The following is a 15,403-nucleotide window of genomic DNA, read 5'->3' on the forward strand; positions in this document are numbered from 1 at the left end:
CCAGGGACAGTGCTCAGGCCCTGAGTCCAAGGCCCAGGACTGGCCAAAAAAAAAAAAAAAGAAGGAAAGAAATATACCTGGGTGAGGATACACTTGGATTTTTAACATTAGTTATCTTTACTAAAGTTTCAGTCACTAAATTTTAAGAGATCTTAAAGAATTACCACCATATTGCGTTTTCCCAAAGAAGCCATCTGCATTCAGAGTCTGGGTTACCCTTACCCAAACACCACTCATACTTAAGGACATAATAACATGGCCTATCAGTCGCCTTAGTCTAAAGATACAACTTAAAGGATATACCTTGGAATGGAGGTACCAAAACACTAAAATTGAAATTTACCTTTTTGAACTACTAGAATTTCTCAATTACCAACTAGAATCTTTTTACCCTATCCAAATGGGCATCTGGGAATTAATCCTGACCAATCAGGTTGATTCCTATTGAAAATTGATGCATACTTCTAAGATTATATCAAAGTGAAATTATATCAAAGTGAATTATATATCAAAGTACATATATATTCTAAAAGATATACATAGTATTATGGGAATGGAGGAGCTATGCTTTCATTCTCTTGCTACAAAGATAACTTCAGTAAAGAGCCAGAACATAAATTCCCTTCTCGCCCTATCTTGTCTTCTTTATTTATTTGAATTTTCTTTTATTACTCTCAGCTATTACCACTTGACTTTTTACTGTGGCATAGTTGACTCCTGGAGGAGACATACAGGCTTTATTTGCTATTCTGTTTTTATGTTGGGATTTATTCATCTGAGGCCAAGTCATTCATTGTAAGTTTTAGTCACTTATAGTCTTCCAGCAGAAACAGTCTTAATGTTCAGGTAGAAAAAGTGCAGTGTCTGACTGAAGTGTTATTTCTCATTACTGGCTTAGAAGGTATGGTCCAATAACTAAGCCTTCACCCAGTGCTCAAAGCACCAGGCCTGATCCTGAGTACTGCTAAGATAAACTTGCTTAAGTCTCTCATCTGATTCAGTTGAATCACATGATTCAACTGATCAGATGATCAGCATTATCAGATGATAGTGCTGCTATCGTTTTAGAGGCTTCCTTTGTATAGTAGAAGTAGCTGTTGGTTGTCAGAAACTTTACTGTTTATGAGCTTTACTAATAATGCTATATTAGCTTTTTTTCCCCACTCAACAGTTTCGTGTGCCCAGAATCAGCAAGCTTCCATGTCTGCTGTCATAGACCATGACTATGACAAGAGTGCAGACTAAACAGAGCATGGAGTTCTTCCATAGCCTAGTTTAGAAGAGGACCAATGATGGACCTAGTAACTCTTATCTGCTAATTTCAATGTTTACAGACCCCCATCCAGAAGTTATTTCTCCTTATTTTCAGGTCTCCACAGTAACTGAGACCCAAAGAACAGGCTCTCTCTCAAGATGGTATCTTGCTAAACCACCTTCTGAGATAATGGAAGCAACAGAGTGTCTTTCTTCACATAAGTTAGCCTTCCACATCACAGCCACTGTCTCAGAAATCCCCACCATGGGTCTAAGGGCTATGGAATATGTGAACTTTTGTTGCAGACAGGACTGACAGCCTATTGTCGGGACTGTCTGTTTTACCTTGTCATGGAGATCTCTTCAATTCCTCTCCCCCTCCAAGGAAGCCAGAACCAGACTTAAAATTACTTGCTATTATTTTTTTCCTATTGCCTTGGTTTCTCTGTGCTTTTTGCCTTCCCACTACCCCTTTTATGATTCCCAATACTGTTCCTCTCTTCAGAACCTAGCACTTGTGTTGCTATATTCTTCTAATCCAGTCAAAACAAAGGATGTATTTAATCTGTCATCTTGCCCACTCCTCCAGATTCTGTATTTTAAAGTCTAAAATGACTTTATTATATATTATCTATATATTTTATGTATTATATTTATTATATAATAGGACCATTACCATAGGTAGGAAAGCAATAGAGAGAATACAGACTATTAACTAATTCTATACTAGTTTTTTCCATGTAATCAAAGTTTTCTTTAAGATTTTTTTTCTGTCAACATTTTCTGCCAAGTTTCAATCAGACTGAAAAAAAGAGTCATGCAGCACAATAAAAACTGCATTATGAATCCATATTTTATATATATATATCAAGTTGTATTTTAAACATTATGAGTATTCAAAGGATGCTGAATAAATAAGTGAATTTAAAAAACTAGTTTTGGGGTGGAGGAAAGTCCTATGTATCTACTATAAAGCAAAAATATTTATTTTAAAAAAAAATTAGCAGGGGAGCAGGGGAGTATCACTATCACATTTACACATATTTACAAGGTATTCCAGTCAATGTCATCTCTATCACTCCTCCTCCATACCCCTCTTCCCAAAACAATTTCAGCAGGTTTCACTGTTCTATCTTCATAGTTGCAAACAATCTACTTTTACTATATTCATCCTCGTTAGCCAAACCCCTCCCATTAGTACCCATCCCCCTACAGAGCCTATTTCTCTTTCCCATTCCCCTATTGATCAACAAATTTCACTGAGATTCTTTATGTAGTTTTCCTACATATTTGCAATATGTTACAAAATTATTCACCCTCTATTTTTCTTTCTCCCTAGCAAAAAAAAATTCTAAGATTCATTACTTGTTACTGATGTAGAGGGCAGCCAATTGATGCACCACATTCATCACCACTTCATAGCACCTCGTAACAAAACAAGAGAGTTCCTGAAACGACAAGTTGAGTCTATATTACAAAATTAATTAACATACTTGATTTGATCAAATAGAGTAAATCTGTGTCCAACAATCAGAAAGGAGGTGCAACATGGACATTTTTTTCTTATCTCCAATTTTTACTTTTTCACTTTGTACACGCATTGTTGTAAAATAGGAGAGAAGAAACAAATTCTTTCATACTTTTAATAAATTTAAGCCCAAAGACCCCAAAATACTAAACCTTCAGTGATGAAAATTAGAACATCCGGTCAGATGCATCCAGTGCTACTGCTTTTAGCAATGCCACTGTTGTTTGTACAGTAACTTAGTCCTCTCCATTTACAACATTTTCTGATTCAATTTAACCTTTTCTCAGCTAGTATAAAGCTTAAAGTTTTTTAAAGTAATGGTAACAAATTGTTCATAAATCAAATATAAAGAGATTTATTTTAATACTGTGTTTCCCTAAAATTGCTCTAAAATATTTTAGGAGTTGTGATTTCCTAAACTATAATCCAATGCTAATTAAGTCTCTTATCAAGGTATACATCCTTAGTACGTAAAAGGCTCAGAATTTTTTTAGTGATAACAGGGTTTAAGCTCCGAACCTCCCACTTGCTAGGCAGTGCTCTGCCATGCCTCCAGTCCCTGTTTGCACTGGTTATTTTGAGAAAATATAGTATCACTTTTTTCCCAGGCCTGTGCCTAGACTGTGATCCTCCTATTTTAGGTTTCCCACTGTAGCTAGGATGACAGGAACTGACTACTGCACTGAGTTTCTTCTTTAGAGATGGAAAAGTCTTGCTGGGATAATAGGCCCATACCACCAAACCCAGTTGGTTGAGAAGAGGTCTCATGAACTTTTGCCCACACTAGCCTCAAACAACAATCTTTCCAATCTCAGCCTTCTGAGTAGCTAGTGTTACAAGTGTGAGCCACTGTGCTTGGCTTGGGTTTCAGAACTTATTGAAGTACACGTGGTTTATGCAAACTTTTAAAAGAAAAAATTCAAGAGAATGTAAAAATCAGTTACCTGTAAAAATGAAATAAATCTTCCCATTTGAATTTGACAATCACCTTCCATCATGCTAGAATCTGTAGCTTTAAAAGACAAAATGAAGAACTATGTTTCAATTTTTTTAATTTGAACTCAATCATCACCAAAAAAGAAAATGTTATTTTACTCATTGGGTCATCTTCTAATCTGCATAGAATTTAAACACAGAATTTTTACACTAAAGAGGTAAGTGAGACAATCACTAGTCACACAATTAAAGCTAACCATTTGCTTCAGTACTTAATTAAGCCAAGGGAAATTCTCAAGTTGCAGTACTTTGTAACTTATGCAAGTATCTTAAAACAGTTTGAAGAGAATTTGCTGCTGATTCATGATTCAATTTTTTTCACCTACTAGTCCAAAACAATCACCAAAATACTGAATGTCTATTTTTTCACATTAATATACTATGTAATACTGTTAATCCTAGAATTACCCATTAACTTTCTGTTTATTTCAATTTTATATAAAGTATCACCATATTCTAATTTTGAAATTTTAACTTACCACCTTCTCCATAAAACAAGAGACCATTGTAAAACTTGGTTTCCGCCTGTTTTTAAAAAAAAGTAAAATAATTTTTAGTTATTTTGTTTTCAAGTTCCTATACACTCTATATTTATTAACAGAGAACTACAACATTTACATGCAAATTTATTTGCATTCCAAAAACCATTTACAAATAAATTCAATTTATCTACAGGGAAACAAAAATATTACTAATACTCCAAGCTATATCCTGATTCCTTTAGCTTTTATTTGTACTCTGTCTTATGAGACCATTCTCACTGTCCCAATAATCTCACTTGTTCATAGTGTGCAACCACAGTATCTATCAGGTAAATGAAAAGGAGGAAAAAAACTAAGTTTAATGATTTCAACCAGAATTTAGTAGCTCATGGGTAGAAACAAAACTAAATCCATATTAAAAGTTCAAAGCTTTTCTAACAAAAAAATGAATTATGTCTAGCTAGCTAGCTAACATTTGGCAGGTAACACCAACTCTAAAGATGTTCACAAAGTTTCAAATTGATACTACCAATAAGATATTGAGTAAGTAATGCCCTTTTTAAGCCTCAATTTCTTCATGTCTTCCTCACCAGTTCTTTCAGCCGTTCTAAGGACTAACAGTGTTAGCATATAGCAAGTACTCAGTGAATGGTAATATTACTATTCTTTACTACTAGTATCATTAACATTACTATAAGTTTATTGAATTCATCTGATATTCAGTATTTATTACACACTGAATATAGATAAGCATATATTTGCCTGTATAATGTTTTTAAAGTTTTGAAGACTACAAATAATTACCTCATATTTTAACTTCTTGATTTCACAGCAAAGTGCAGCATAAACAGTGATGACTTTGTTTAAGACCTAGTTTCATGAGAAGATAAAATAATGTAAATTATAATAGATAATGAAAAGCATTTTTAAAAATAAGTTTTTAGAGCCGTGCACTGGTGGCTCACATCTGTAACTAGCTATTCAGAAGACTGAGAGCCAGACCAGGCAGGAAAGTCAGCAAGACTCATCTCCAATTAACTACCAGGAAACCAGAAGTGGTGCTGTGGCTCAAGTGGTAGAGTGCTAGCCATGAGCTAAAGAGCTCAGGGACAACACCCAGGCCCAGAGTTCAAGTCCCACAACCGACCCCCCCAAAAAAAGTTTTTAGTATAGGATTTTGTACCTTGTTTTCAGTCTTGATGAGCTCCAAAAGGGAAGACTGTTCATAAGGCAAAAGCTATAAAAACAAAGGAAAGAATATTATTTTTAATTGGGGGGGGAACTCACAGAAATTTTAAATACACAAAATGAAATTAGCTGAATTATAGTTAACATTCAGTTAGAAACAAACTACAAGTTTTCTGACCACAACCTCAATAGACAACAAAATAAGGAAAAATTTAAAAAACTCAAGAAGAAAGGGGTCCAATATGTCGCAAATGTCCTCATGATGCAATGACTCTAGCTGTGCTCTGGCTGGTTATGAATGCAGTGCAAGAAAACAAAAAGGAAGAAGAATACTAACATTCAACCCGTATAATTATGAACATGGGAAAAAGATGCTCATTTTGGAATTCACTATGCAGGCATAAACTTGTAATATTATAGTTAAAGGGGTCAACACAAGTGACAAAGAACAGATTAGGGAAGGACAACTGTTGTTACATAAATCCATGACTCAGAAACAAAAATACAGTACGTGCATTTATCTTCTAAGATGAGCTTCAATCTCTACCTCTTTCTTAGCTTTTGATTATCATCTGTAAATCTTTTTTTCATTAAGTAGAATTGTAGATCTTTCTTTTGGTAACATACTAACAAGTTCTGATATAGGTAAATTAAAAATCTGTGTATTTGACTGTATGTACAACAACCTCAATTAAAATAAACATTGAATATCCTATCCATTCCTCTTCATTTCCTTGATGATAAAAAAAAAGGCCAGCTCAAACAGGCTTTTCCTATCAAGGCTTTGAGTATATATGATTTAAAACACCTGTAAGGCCTAGAGAAAAAGAACCTAGTAAGTTATGCAAGTTATTTCACACTTCGATTTCAAGTTAAAATGCATTTCTATTTTTTAAATGTCATTACAATATGTAGAATGTCCTAAAATATAAATGTGTGTGTGAGTGTCTGTGTGTGTATGTATGCATATGTATAAATAAAAGGAAATCAAACCTTTAATGCTATAGGGTCAAGGTTGAAATCCCAAACATCACCAATTGAATCATCCAGAGCATCCTCAATTCTTCTCAGTTGGGATGTATATTCCTCAAGAAACTTCCCATAATTCTTAAGTTGGACTTCAGCATGAATTTCTAAATGTGAATTTTAAAACAGCATGTTATAAGTGATGAACATTTACTTCAAATAACCTCAAAAATCACAGCAAGGCACTGTTAATTATTGCTTTGGAAAGTCTAAAGTTCTTGAAAATAAAGTTCCAAAGTTAAACAGTAATTTAGCTTTCAATTTTCTCCAAATATGTAAAACAATTAAAAAAAACTACAGCCTCACTTAACCCATAATCTAGGGCTTAACCAGTATGAATAATATCTTAGATAAATAGGCAACTCAACATCCTGTACCATGCTTTAGTCATACACAACAATGAAGAAAAAAAATTCACAATTAGGCACAAAAATCTGTTATTTGCAAAAGCAGTATTTTTAAATTAATTTTTATTATCTTTAAGCGGTTGTATAAAGGAGTAACCATCCAACAAATCTGTTTTTGTTGTTGTTCTGTTTTGTTTTGCCAGTTCTGGGCCTTAGACTCAGGGCCTGAGTACTGTCCCTGGCTTCTTTTTGCTCAAGGCTAGCACTCTGCCACTTGAGTCACAGCACCACTTCTGGCCTTTTCTGTATATGTGGTGCTGAGGAATCAAACCCAGGGCTTCATGTATACAAGGCAAGCACTCTTGCCACTAGGCCATATTCCCAGCTCAACCAATCTGTTTATTAAGTTCAATTTTGCCTCTGTGTGTGTGTGTGTGTGTGTGTGTGTGTGTGTGTATGTGTGTGAGCGCACGCGTCGGCAAGCACACACATGCCAATCCTGGAGCTTGAACTCAGAATCTGGATGCTCTCCCTGAGCTTTTTTGCACAAGGGTAGCACTCTACGGCTTGAGCTACAGCTTCACTTCTGGAGTTTGGGCAGTCAGTTGGAGATAAGAGTCTCAGGGACTTTCCAGCTTGGGCTGGCTGAGAACCATGATCCTCATTCAAATCTCAGCCTTCTGAAAAGCTAAGATTAAAGGCGTGAGCAACCTAGTACAATAGTACCTAGTACAATGCATTTTGACTGATGTAATCCTTTTCATTATTCCCCCCAATCCAACCCTTCTCTTCAATTTTCCTAGTGTCATAGGATATGTATTGAACATTATAACTGCATTCTCCCCCACCTCTTCATTTGTCTATTCCTCATAAACCTTTCAAGAACCAGTTTCCTGACATTCATTTTGTTGGACTGTTTTTCAAAAGAATTACACCATTTAAATTTTGCCTTGCACGTACCATACCTTCAGTTAATAAGTTTGCATATAACTTTGTAAGTGTTTATTTGTACATTTATAAGTTGTATCTAGTTTCCACACATGAGAGAAAACGTATGTATTTTGTCTCTCTGGGCCTTACTTAACATAATTTCTTCCAGGTCTATCCATTTCTTTGCAAATGCTGCAATATCATTCTTCCTAATAGATCAGTAAAATCACATTGTGTATATATACTACATTTTCTTGATAGATTGACCTGACCCCAAACCTCACAAAAACAGAAGCCATTTATTTATTTATTTATTTATTTATATTTATTTATTTATTGGTCGGTCTGTGACCAGAATTGGAACTCTTGATCTGATGTTTTCAATAACTGGCTGACATTCTATCATCTGAATCATGCCTCCAACTCCAAGAGTCATATTTTTAAGTGCTAATTCCATTCCCAGTGAATTTTGTTTTTACTTTTTCATTTATTTTTTGCAGTACTAGGGTTTGAACTCAGCTTCAGGGCAAGATTGCACTCTACTACTTGAACTGTGCCTCCAACCCCTTTTTATTTACTTTTTGAACAGGATCTCACATTTATGCCCATCAGGCCTGGACTGCAACCCTCCTGTTTATGCTTTCCCCTTAGCTGAGGTGACAGGCATGTGCTACCATGCACAGCATTTCTACTGACAGAGGTGGGAGTCCCACCAAATTTTTGCCCCATCTGGCCTTGAACTATGATCCTCTGGGCCTCCACCTCCCACATAACTAGAATTACAGATATGAGCCACTGTAATTGGCCATCAATTTTTAAATGAGGCTTAGACTTACTGTAGAATAACATTACTCCTATGATGTCTAAAATATTCTGAGAAGTTTTAATTATTTAGCTGGCAAAACTGAATTGAAAAGGCCAATAAAAATCATAGGCTCAATACAAAATATTGTGGTAATATTTACAGAATTCACATATTAATAGATGACTTTAAGCACAGTGCTGAAATAAACTGAGTTTTATAAATGCCTATTTTTCAAAATTGGAAGATGTCTCATTATACTTTAGAGTTTATATTTATCCTTCAGTATAGCAAATTCAACTCCCAATTAAGATTTTTATTGACATGTATAACTATCTTTAGCTTCAAAAAGGAAGAATTTTTCTCTCTTCCAATTAACACTGCAAAGCAACTCTGAGTGCATTCTGACTCAAACTGTATTCAAGTAAAAAGACCTACCTCCCTATTCTTTCACCTAACTCTCTGGATCTGGTAAGTCATTTTAATTCATTAAGATTTCTGTCTCAGCCAGGCACTGGTGGCTCACACATGTAATCCTAGCTACTCAGGAGATTGAGATCTAAGGATCATGGCTGGAAGCCAGCCTGGGCAGGAAAGTCCATGGGATTCTTAACTCCAATTAACCACCAGAAAACCAGATGAGGAGCTGTGGCTCAAAACAGTAGAGTACTAGCCTAGAGCAGAAAGCTAAGGGACAACACCCAAACAGAGTTCAAGACCCATGACAAAAAAAAAAAAGGTTCCTATCTCATTACAGCATTAATATAGGTGATTTTGTTAAACAAATTACCAATAATTCAAAGTACAAAAATTAATGGAAGGAGACAGCAAGGGAAGGGGTGATATTAATAGTCCAAAAAGAAATGTGCTCTTTACCTGACATATGTAATTGTAACCACTCTGTACATCACCTTTACAATAAGAATTTTTTAAAAAAAAATAATGGAAACTAGGCACAGCAAACAAATGAGGACATCTTGTCTTCAGCTAACTAAAATCTCAAGAATCCAGAACACCGAGCTAATTTCCTCTTGCCAGCTACATGGGAAATGACCAAAGTTTTGTTTGACCAGCAAATGAGTTCTTAAAGACAATCCGAGAAAATCACTGCTATTGAAACATTTGTTTAGTCTGAGGATTTCATAAGGTAGAAGGCAATGGAAAATCTTCAATAAAAGCCCTTGCTGATAAGATAGTCAATTGTAAAAAGTTAATGGTAAAAAGTTAAAGTACAAAGATTTGACTTAAGAAAGAACCACAAGGTGATTCTTCAGAGCTGCCTAACATGTTTGTCTCTTCCAACAGACTGATTTCCTTGTCCTATTTCTAATAGCACCTAGACTGTAGAAAATGTACGTTGAGTGAATCAGATCATTCTGCTTCAAGTGAAGGACTTTCAAACTCAATAACTTATCATCATTTCATTTTTTGAAATGGGACCTTTATCTAAAAACAAAACAAAACAAAACAAAACAAAACCTAGAGACAGTGCTGGCTCCTGCCTATAATCCTACCTATTCAGGAGACTGAAATCTGAGGACTACAATTCGGAGCCAGCCCAGGAAGAATGAACCAATGAACCACCAAAAAGTCAGAAATGCAGCTGTGGCTCAAGTGGTAGAGGCTAACCCTTAGCAGAAATGGTCAAGGAGAGTACCCAGGTCTCCTGAGTTCAAGCCCCAGGAACAGCTCCCTACCCTTAAAAAAAAAAAAAAAGCACAGCGCAGTTCATTTTACAACAACAATTGGAAAAAAAAAAAGACTACTTTACAAAATATTAACAAAAAAAAAAACACCTTAATGATGTTTTCCTTAAAGCCAAGCTTATTTTTTATGCTTCATAAAAGCTACTGAGGAACTGAGCACCATCCTGGATGACTTAGGTCACTCCCTCTCTGAGAGGCAAAAAGCAAAAAACAGTTACACCTAGTCATATCTAAGTTTGTAGACATAAATCTCAACTTGTAAAATCAAACAAAATTCCACTCAATTTTTGAATGACAGAGGTGTGTGAGTCAACTGTGCATAAAATATAAGTGGTAAACACATTATCAAATCACCCAAGAAAGGGGCTGGGGATATGGCCTAGTGGCAAGAGTGCTTGCCTCAAATCACCAAAGACAAGAAACAGATTGTCAACTTGAGTTAGTATCTAAGTTTTGTTGAAATAGTTTAGTATCTGACTGAAAGAAATTGCATTTGTTAGGATTGGGTTTGTTGTTTTTTGTTTTTTTCGGGGGGGGGGGAGACTTCTTAGTTAGAAAAAGCCAGAAATGGTGCTGTGGCTCAAGTGACAGAGTGCTAGCCTTGAGCAAAGGAAGCTCAGGCCAAGGCCCTGAGTTCAATCCCCAGGACTGGCAAAAAAAAAAAAAAAAAATCACAAACCATGTTATGAGGCAACATTTGCAGATCGTGTGTGTGTGTGTACACGCCCGAGCGCCAGTCCTGGGACTTGAACTGGCCCTGGACAGTCCCTGAGCTTCTTTTGCTCAAGGCTAGCACTCTACCACTTGAACCGCTGTGCCAGTGTTTCAGCTTTATTTTCTGAGTAGTTTACAGCAGATAAGAGTCCCACAGACTTGCTTGCGCGGGCTGGCTTCGAACCACAACCCTCTCAAATCTCAGCCTCCTGAGCAGCTAGGATTACAGGCAGGAGCCAAAGGCGCATAGCTGCACATCTATTTTTTTTTTTTTTTAAGGTTCGTAACTGCAATGACAGCTACAGGACATTGGGGGGGGGGGGTGGAATACCACTGGATACAAAATAAAAGGCGTTGGAAGGTGATCAAATGGTTTACAAGTGTTAATTTTTTTTCCCCATGGGAAGGGCTGTTTAATCACTATCTTCTACGGTTCTAAGGAATGTGCACGCAAACTTCCAGAAGTTGATTTGAGAGAAAAAGCAGCCAAACAGGAAACCGAAACAGGAACCCCGGAGCCGGAGGCTCTACAGGCACGGAGCACTGAGCATCGCGAAAGCCCCTCCACCCCCCACCCCACACACACCCCCACCCCGTGGCTGAGCCAGGAGCCGGCCGGGTCCACCGGACAGCCGGGCCTCTGCCCGGGCCCGCCGCGCCCCGCCCCGCCCGGCCGGCCGGCCCCACCCCTCCCCAGGGCCCGCAGAAAGCGGCCACCGCGGTCCCCCACCACCACCACCACCGCTCGCCACCTCAGGCCGCCGGAAGGGTCACCGCCGCGTCCGCGGAGCCAGACTCGGCTCTCCCGCCCCGGCCACGCAGGGACCCCGGACCCCTGAGTCACGCGGGAGTCCGCGTCCCCCTCACAGCCGACGGGGCAGTCAAGTGTCCGGACCCCGACGCCGCGCGGAGCCCGCGACGCCCAGCCCTCCCGCAGCAGCACCGCCGGCACCGCCGCGCCCTCCGCACCCGCGGCCTCGCCCCAAAGCTCCCTTACTCTGTGAGCCGTCATCCACGCGGTCAAACTCCCAGTCTGGGGACAGAGTCTCCACCGCCATCACCCCGGCCGGCGCCACTCACAGACAGACACAGCCCCGAGCAGCCAGGAGGGGGAGCGACGCCGCCAGCCTCACCCCAGCGGCTGTCACCACACGTGACTTCCGGTCCCGGTCACCCTCTTTCCCCCCCCCCCCCCCTTCTCCACCCTCCTCTGGTGCGCTAGGTTCGGCCAGCTCGTGGGCGGGGGAGGACTGCGGCCGCGGGGGCCGCTGGGAAAGCGAGTCCTCAGCACCCGGTCGAACGCCGTCGCCATGGCAGCCGCTCGGGCTGGCATCCTGGGTTCTGGCTTGGGCCTGACTTCGGGTCGCTGCCCTTCCTCCGGGCAGGTGAGCGCCTTCACTTGCAGTCAAGGCTGTTTGATGCCGAGGGCAGCTGCTTCTTAATCTAGCCCGAACTGGGCAGAAGTGATGGGAAGGGGGTGCTACTGCAAGGCCTGGTCAAGATACCGCCTGTCCTCCGAGTTCCTGCTGCTCTAGTGCACATGCAGGTTTTTAGAGCAAAGATTTCGGAGTGAAAAGGGTGACTTTTACCCACTCTGACTGGAAACTCCACTACCTACTTTTACTTTTTAAGAAGGTGGGGCCAGAAAATGTGCCAGTTGGCTTTTCTGGAGAAAAAAAAAATTATTTTTACCCCCAAATTGTACATGTATACAAATATTTCACACAGGAATGTTTGTTACACCATGGATTGTGAAAGGTACTCATAGGAAACGATCAAAATGTCCATCAGAATGGAGTGTATACACACTATGAAATACTAGACAAGTAAAGGAACAAGAGGATGTAGTGGCATGGTGCCCGCCCGTAATCTTGGCACTGGGGAGGCTGAGGCAAGAAGGTTGAAAGCCATCCTGAGCTACATAGTGAAAGCCTGCCCCAGAAAAGAGAGATAGAGAAAAAGAGAGGGGGGTGGTGAGGGAAAGAAAGAGAAAGAATAATAAGTACCCCATAGGATCATTATGACGATTAATTTTTACATATAAAACAAATAGAATAATACCAGCAACATACTGTAATACTGTTTGCTAATATGAATTATTATGGCCTTTTTAATCTAATGGATTAACTATCTTAAATATCTTAAGACCAAACTCTACTGTCTATTATTTCAAAGTTTGTTAGAGAATTATATTAGGTGCTGGAAATAAAAGCAGATATACTTACTGAAAAGTGTTTCTACAGAAGGCAAATGATCCTTTTTTTTTTTTTTTTGGCCAGTCCTGGGCCTTGGACCCAGGGCCTGAGCACTGTCCCTGGCTTCTTCCCGCTCAAGGCTAGCACTCTGCCACCTGAGCCACAGCGCCACTTCTGGCCGTTTTCTGTATATGTGGTGCTGGGGAATCGAACCCAGGGCCTCATGGATACGAGGCGAGCTCTCTTGCCACTAGGCCATATCCCCAGCCCCGCAAATGATCCTTTTTAAAATATCCTTTCAGAGGGCTGGGGATATAGCCTAGTGGCAAGAGTGCCTGCCTCGGATACACGAGGCCCTAGGTTCGATTCCCCAGCACCACATATACAGAAAACGGCCAGAAGCGGCGCTGTGGCTCAAGTGGCAGAGTGGGAAGAAGCAGGGACAGTGCTCAGGCCCTGAGTCCAAGGCCCAGGACTGGCCAAAAAAAAAAAAAAAAAGAAAGAAATGGAAGGACAGGGCTGGGATGTAGCTCAGTGGCAAAGCGCTTGCCTAGCAAGTGCAACGTCCTGGGTTCGATCCCCAGTACCAAAAAGAAAACACAAAAAAAATACAGTTAAAAAAAAAAAAAAACAGAAATGGAAGGACAAAGGGTGAACAAATGCAGCAGTGGTACACTCTAGACACTACGTTGAAAATGAAGTTGTGGGTGCCAGTGGGAGGGAAAAACAGAGCAAAGTGGTGACATTGTTCAACAAAGAAATTACCCATTACCAGACTTAGATAACTGGAACTTCTCTGTATATCTCCCTTAAAATAACAATTGTTAAAAAGCAAAATAAAGGGGCTGGGGATATGGCCTAGTGAGTGGCAAGAGTGCTTGCCTCATATACATGAGGCCCTGGGTTCGATTCCCCAGCACCGCATATACAGAAAATGGCCAGAAGTGGCGCTGTGGCTCAAGTGGCAGAGTGCTAGCCTTGAGCAAAAAGAAGCCAGGGACAGTGCTCAGGCCCTGAGTCCAAGCCCCAGGACTGGAAAAAAAAAAAAAAGCAAAATAAAAATGAACTAGCCTGAGCACATATTAGAAAATCGTGGAGGGGGGAGAATATTCTTTCTACTATCCTGACATAGTATTTTTGAAGACATGTAGGGAGATACAAGGGGAAATCTTTTACAAGTACAATATTGTACTTCTTTGACCATGGCTGTCTGTAGCATAGTTGCATAAAGGAAGTATTTGTCTATTAACATCTAAAGATCCCTGCCTTTAAAGTACAGGCACTTGTAACTACACCTTAATGTCAATTTAGTCAGGGCCAAAACATTTCTATATGTTATATACCATGGTCTTGAGCTTGTTTTAAAATAGACATTAAAAATTCTTCCTACAGGGCTAGGAATATGGCTTAGTGGTAGAGTGCTTGCTTTGAGCAAGAGAAGTTCAAGGACAGTGCCCAGGCCCTGACTTCAATCCCCATTACAAGCAAAAGAATAAAAACAACCATTCTTACTACAATAGAAAGTCGATGGTGATAATTCAATAAAGATATTACACTTAATAATTTATCTGAGTACTGTATGTCAAAAAAAGATTCCTAATATAATCATTCATACATTTCAAAATAATCTTTCCCTGAGGCATTGCCTCTCCATTGTCCACATTCTCTAGATATCCACATTCTCAGGATTGATCTGATTAAGTCACTCTAGGTATCTACCTGCTCAAAATCTATCTAATCAAGTTGAGTCTCACTTTAAATTCTTCAGTGGATTCATGGCCATTGGTATGGACTTTACACATCATAGAATGCAACACAAAGTGTCTTCTAATCTGCCCTTTGATATAAGGGGTCTTATGATCCCTGTACGGGGTAGCAAGTAAGTGACTGTGGAATCTTATAAATTACTATTATCTGATTCTTTGAATCACTGGTCAGACTGACTATTCCAGCCTTGTGTTTCCATTTTACCATTTTGAAATTATCTACTGATAAAATTATACTGATTAAGTTATGAAGATAAACAATCTACTGATACAATCATCTACTGATAAAATTTCTTCCCAAGTAGAGTATATGTTAGTTTTCTATTCTAGTTGTTTTTTAAAAAAAAAAAAGTCATAGGAAGTGGTTCTGTGGCTCAAAGTGCTAGAGCACTAGCCTTAAGCAAAAAAAAAAACTCAAGAAACAGCTCCCAAGCCCTGAGTTCAAGCCCCATAACTGACAAAAAAAAAT

General features: G+C 39.2%; 1 protein-coding gene across 4 annotated transcripts in view; it reads right to left on the reverse strand.

Annotated features, from left to right (window-relative positions):
* The window catches only part of Washc4 (WASH complex subunit 4), a 52,684-nt gene extending 40,569 nt beyond the window's left edge, over positions 1–12,115 (reverse strand). For 2 of the 4 annotated variants that reach the window (XR_007212505.1, XM_048356721.1), the window contains exons 1-7: positions 11,971–12,115; positions 6,442–6,581; positions 5,444–5,497; positions 5,065–5,130; positions 4,258–4,303; positions 3,727–3,794; positions 2,620–2,702 (exon numbers count right to left, since the gene is read on the reverse strand). Coding sequence is in view for 1 of the 4 variants with exons in the window: in XM_048356721.1 (XP_048212678.1) it covers positions 2,620–2,702; positions 3,727–3,794; positions 4,258–4,303; positions 5,065–5,130; positions 5,444–5,497; positions 6,442–6,581; positions 11,971–12,031 (518 nt within the window). In the remaining 3 variants the exon portion in view is untranslated. Of the gene's footprint in view, positions 1–77; positions 481–2,619; positions 2,703–3,726; positions 3,795–4,257; positions 4,304–5,064; positions 5,131–5,443; positions 5,498–6,441; positions 6,582–11,970 lie in introns of those variants that run through there. The other 2 variants (XM_048356744.1, XM_048356736.1) reach the window with 2 other exon arrangements.
* Between the last annotated feature and the right edge of the window lie 3,288 nt (positions 12,116–15,403).

Source organism: Perognathus longimembris, chromosome 1, assembly GCF_023159225.1.
Source record: "Perognathus longimembris pacificus isolate PPM17 chromosome 1, ASM2315922v1, whole genome shotgun sequence".
Lineage (NCBI taxonomy): Eukaryota > Metazoa > Chordata > Mammalia > Rodentia > Heteromyidae > Perognathus > Perognathus longimembris.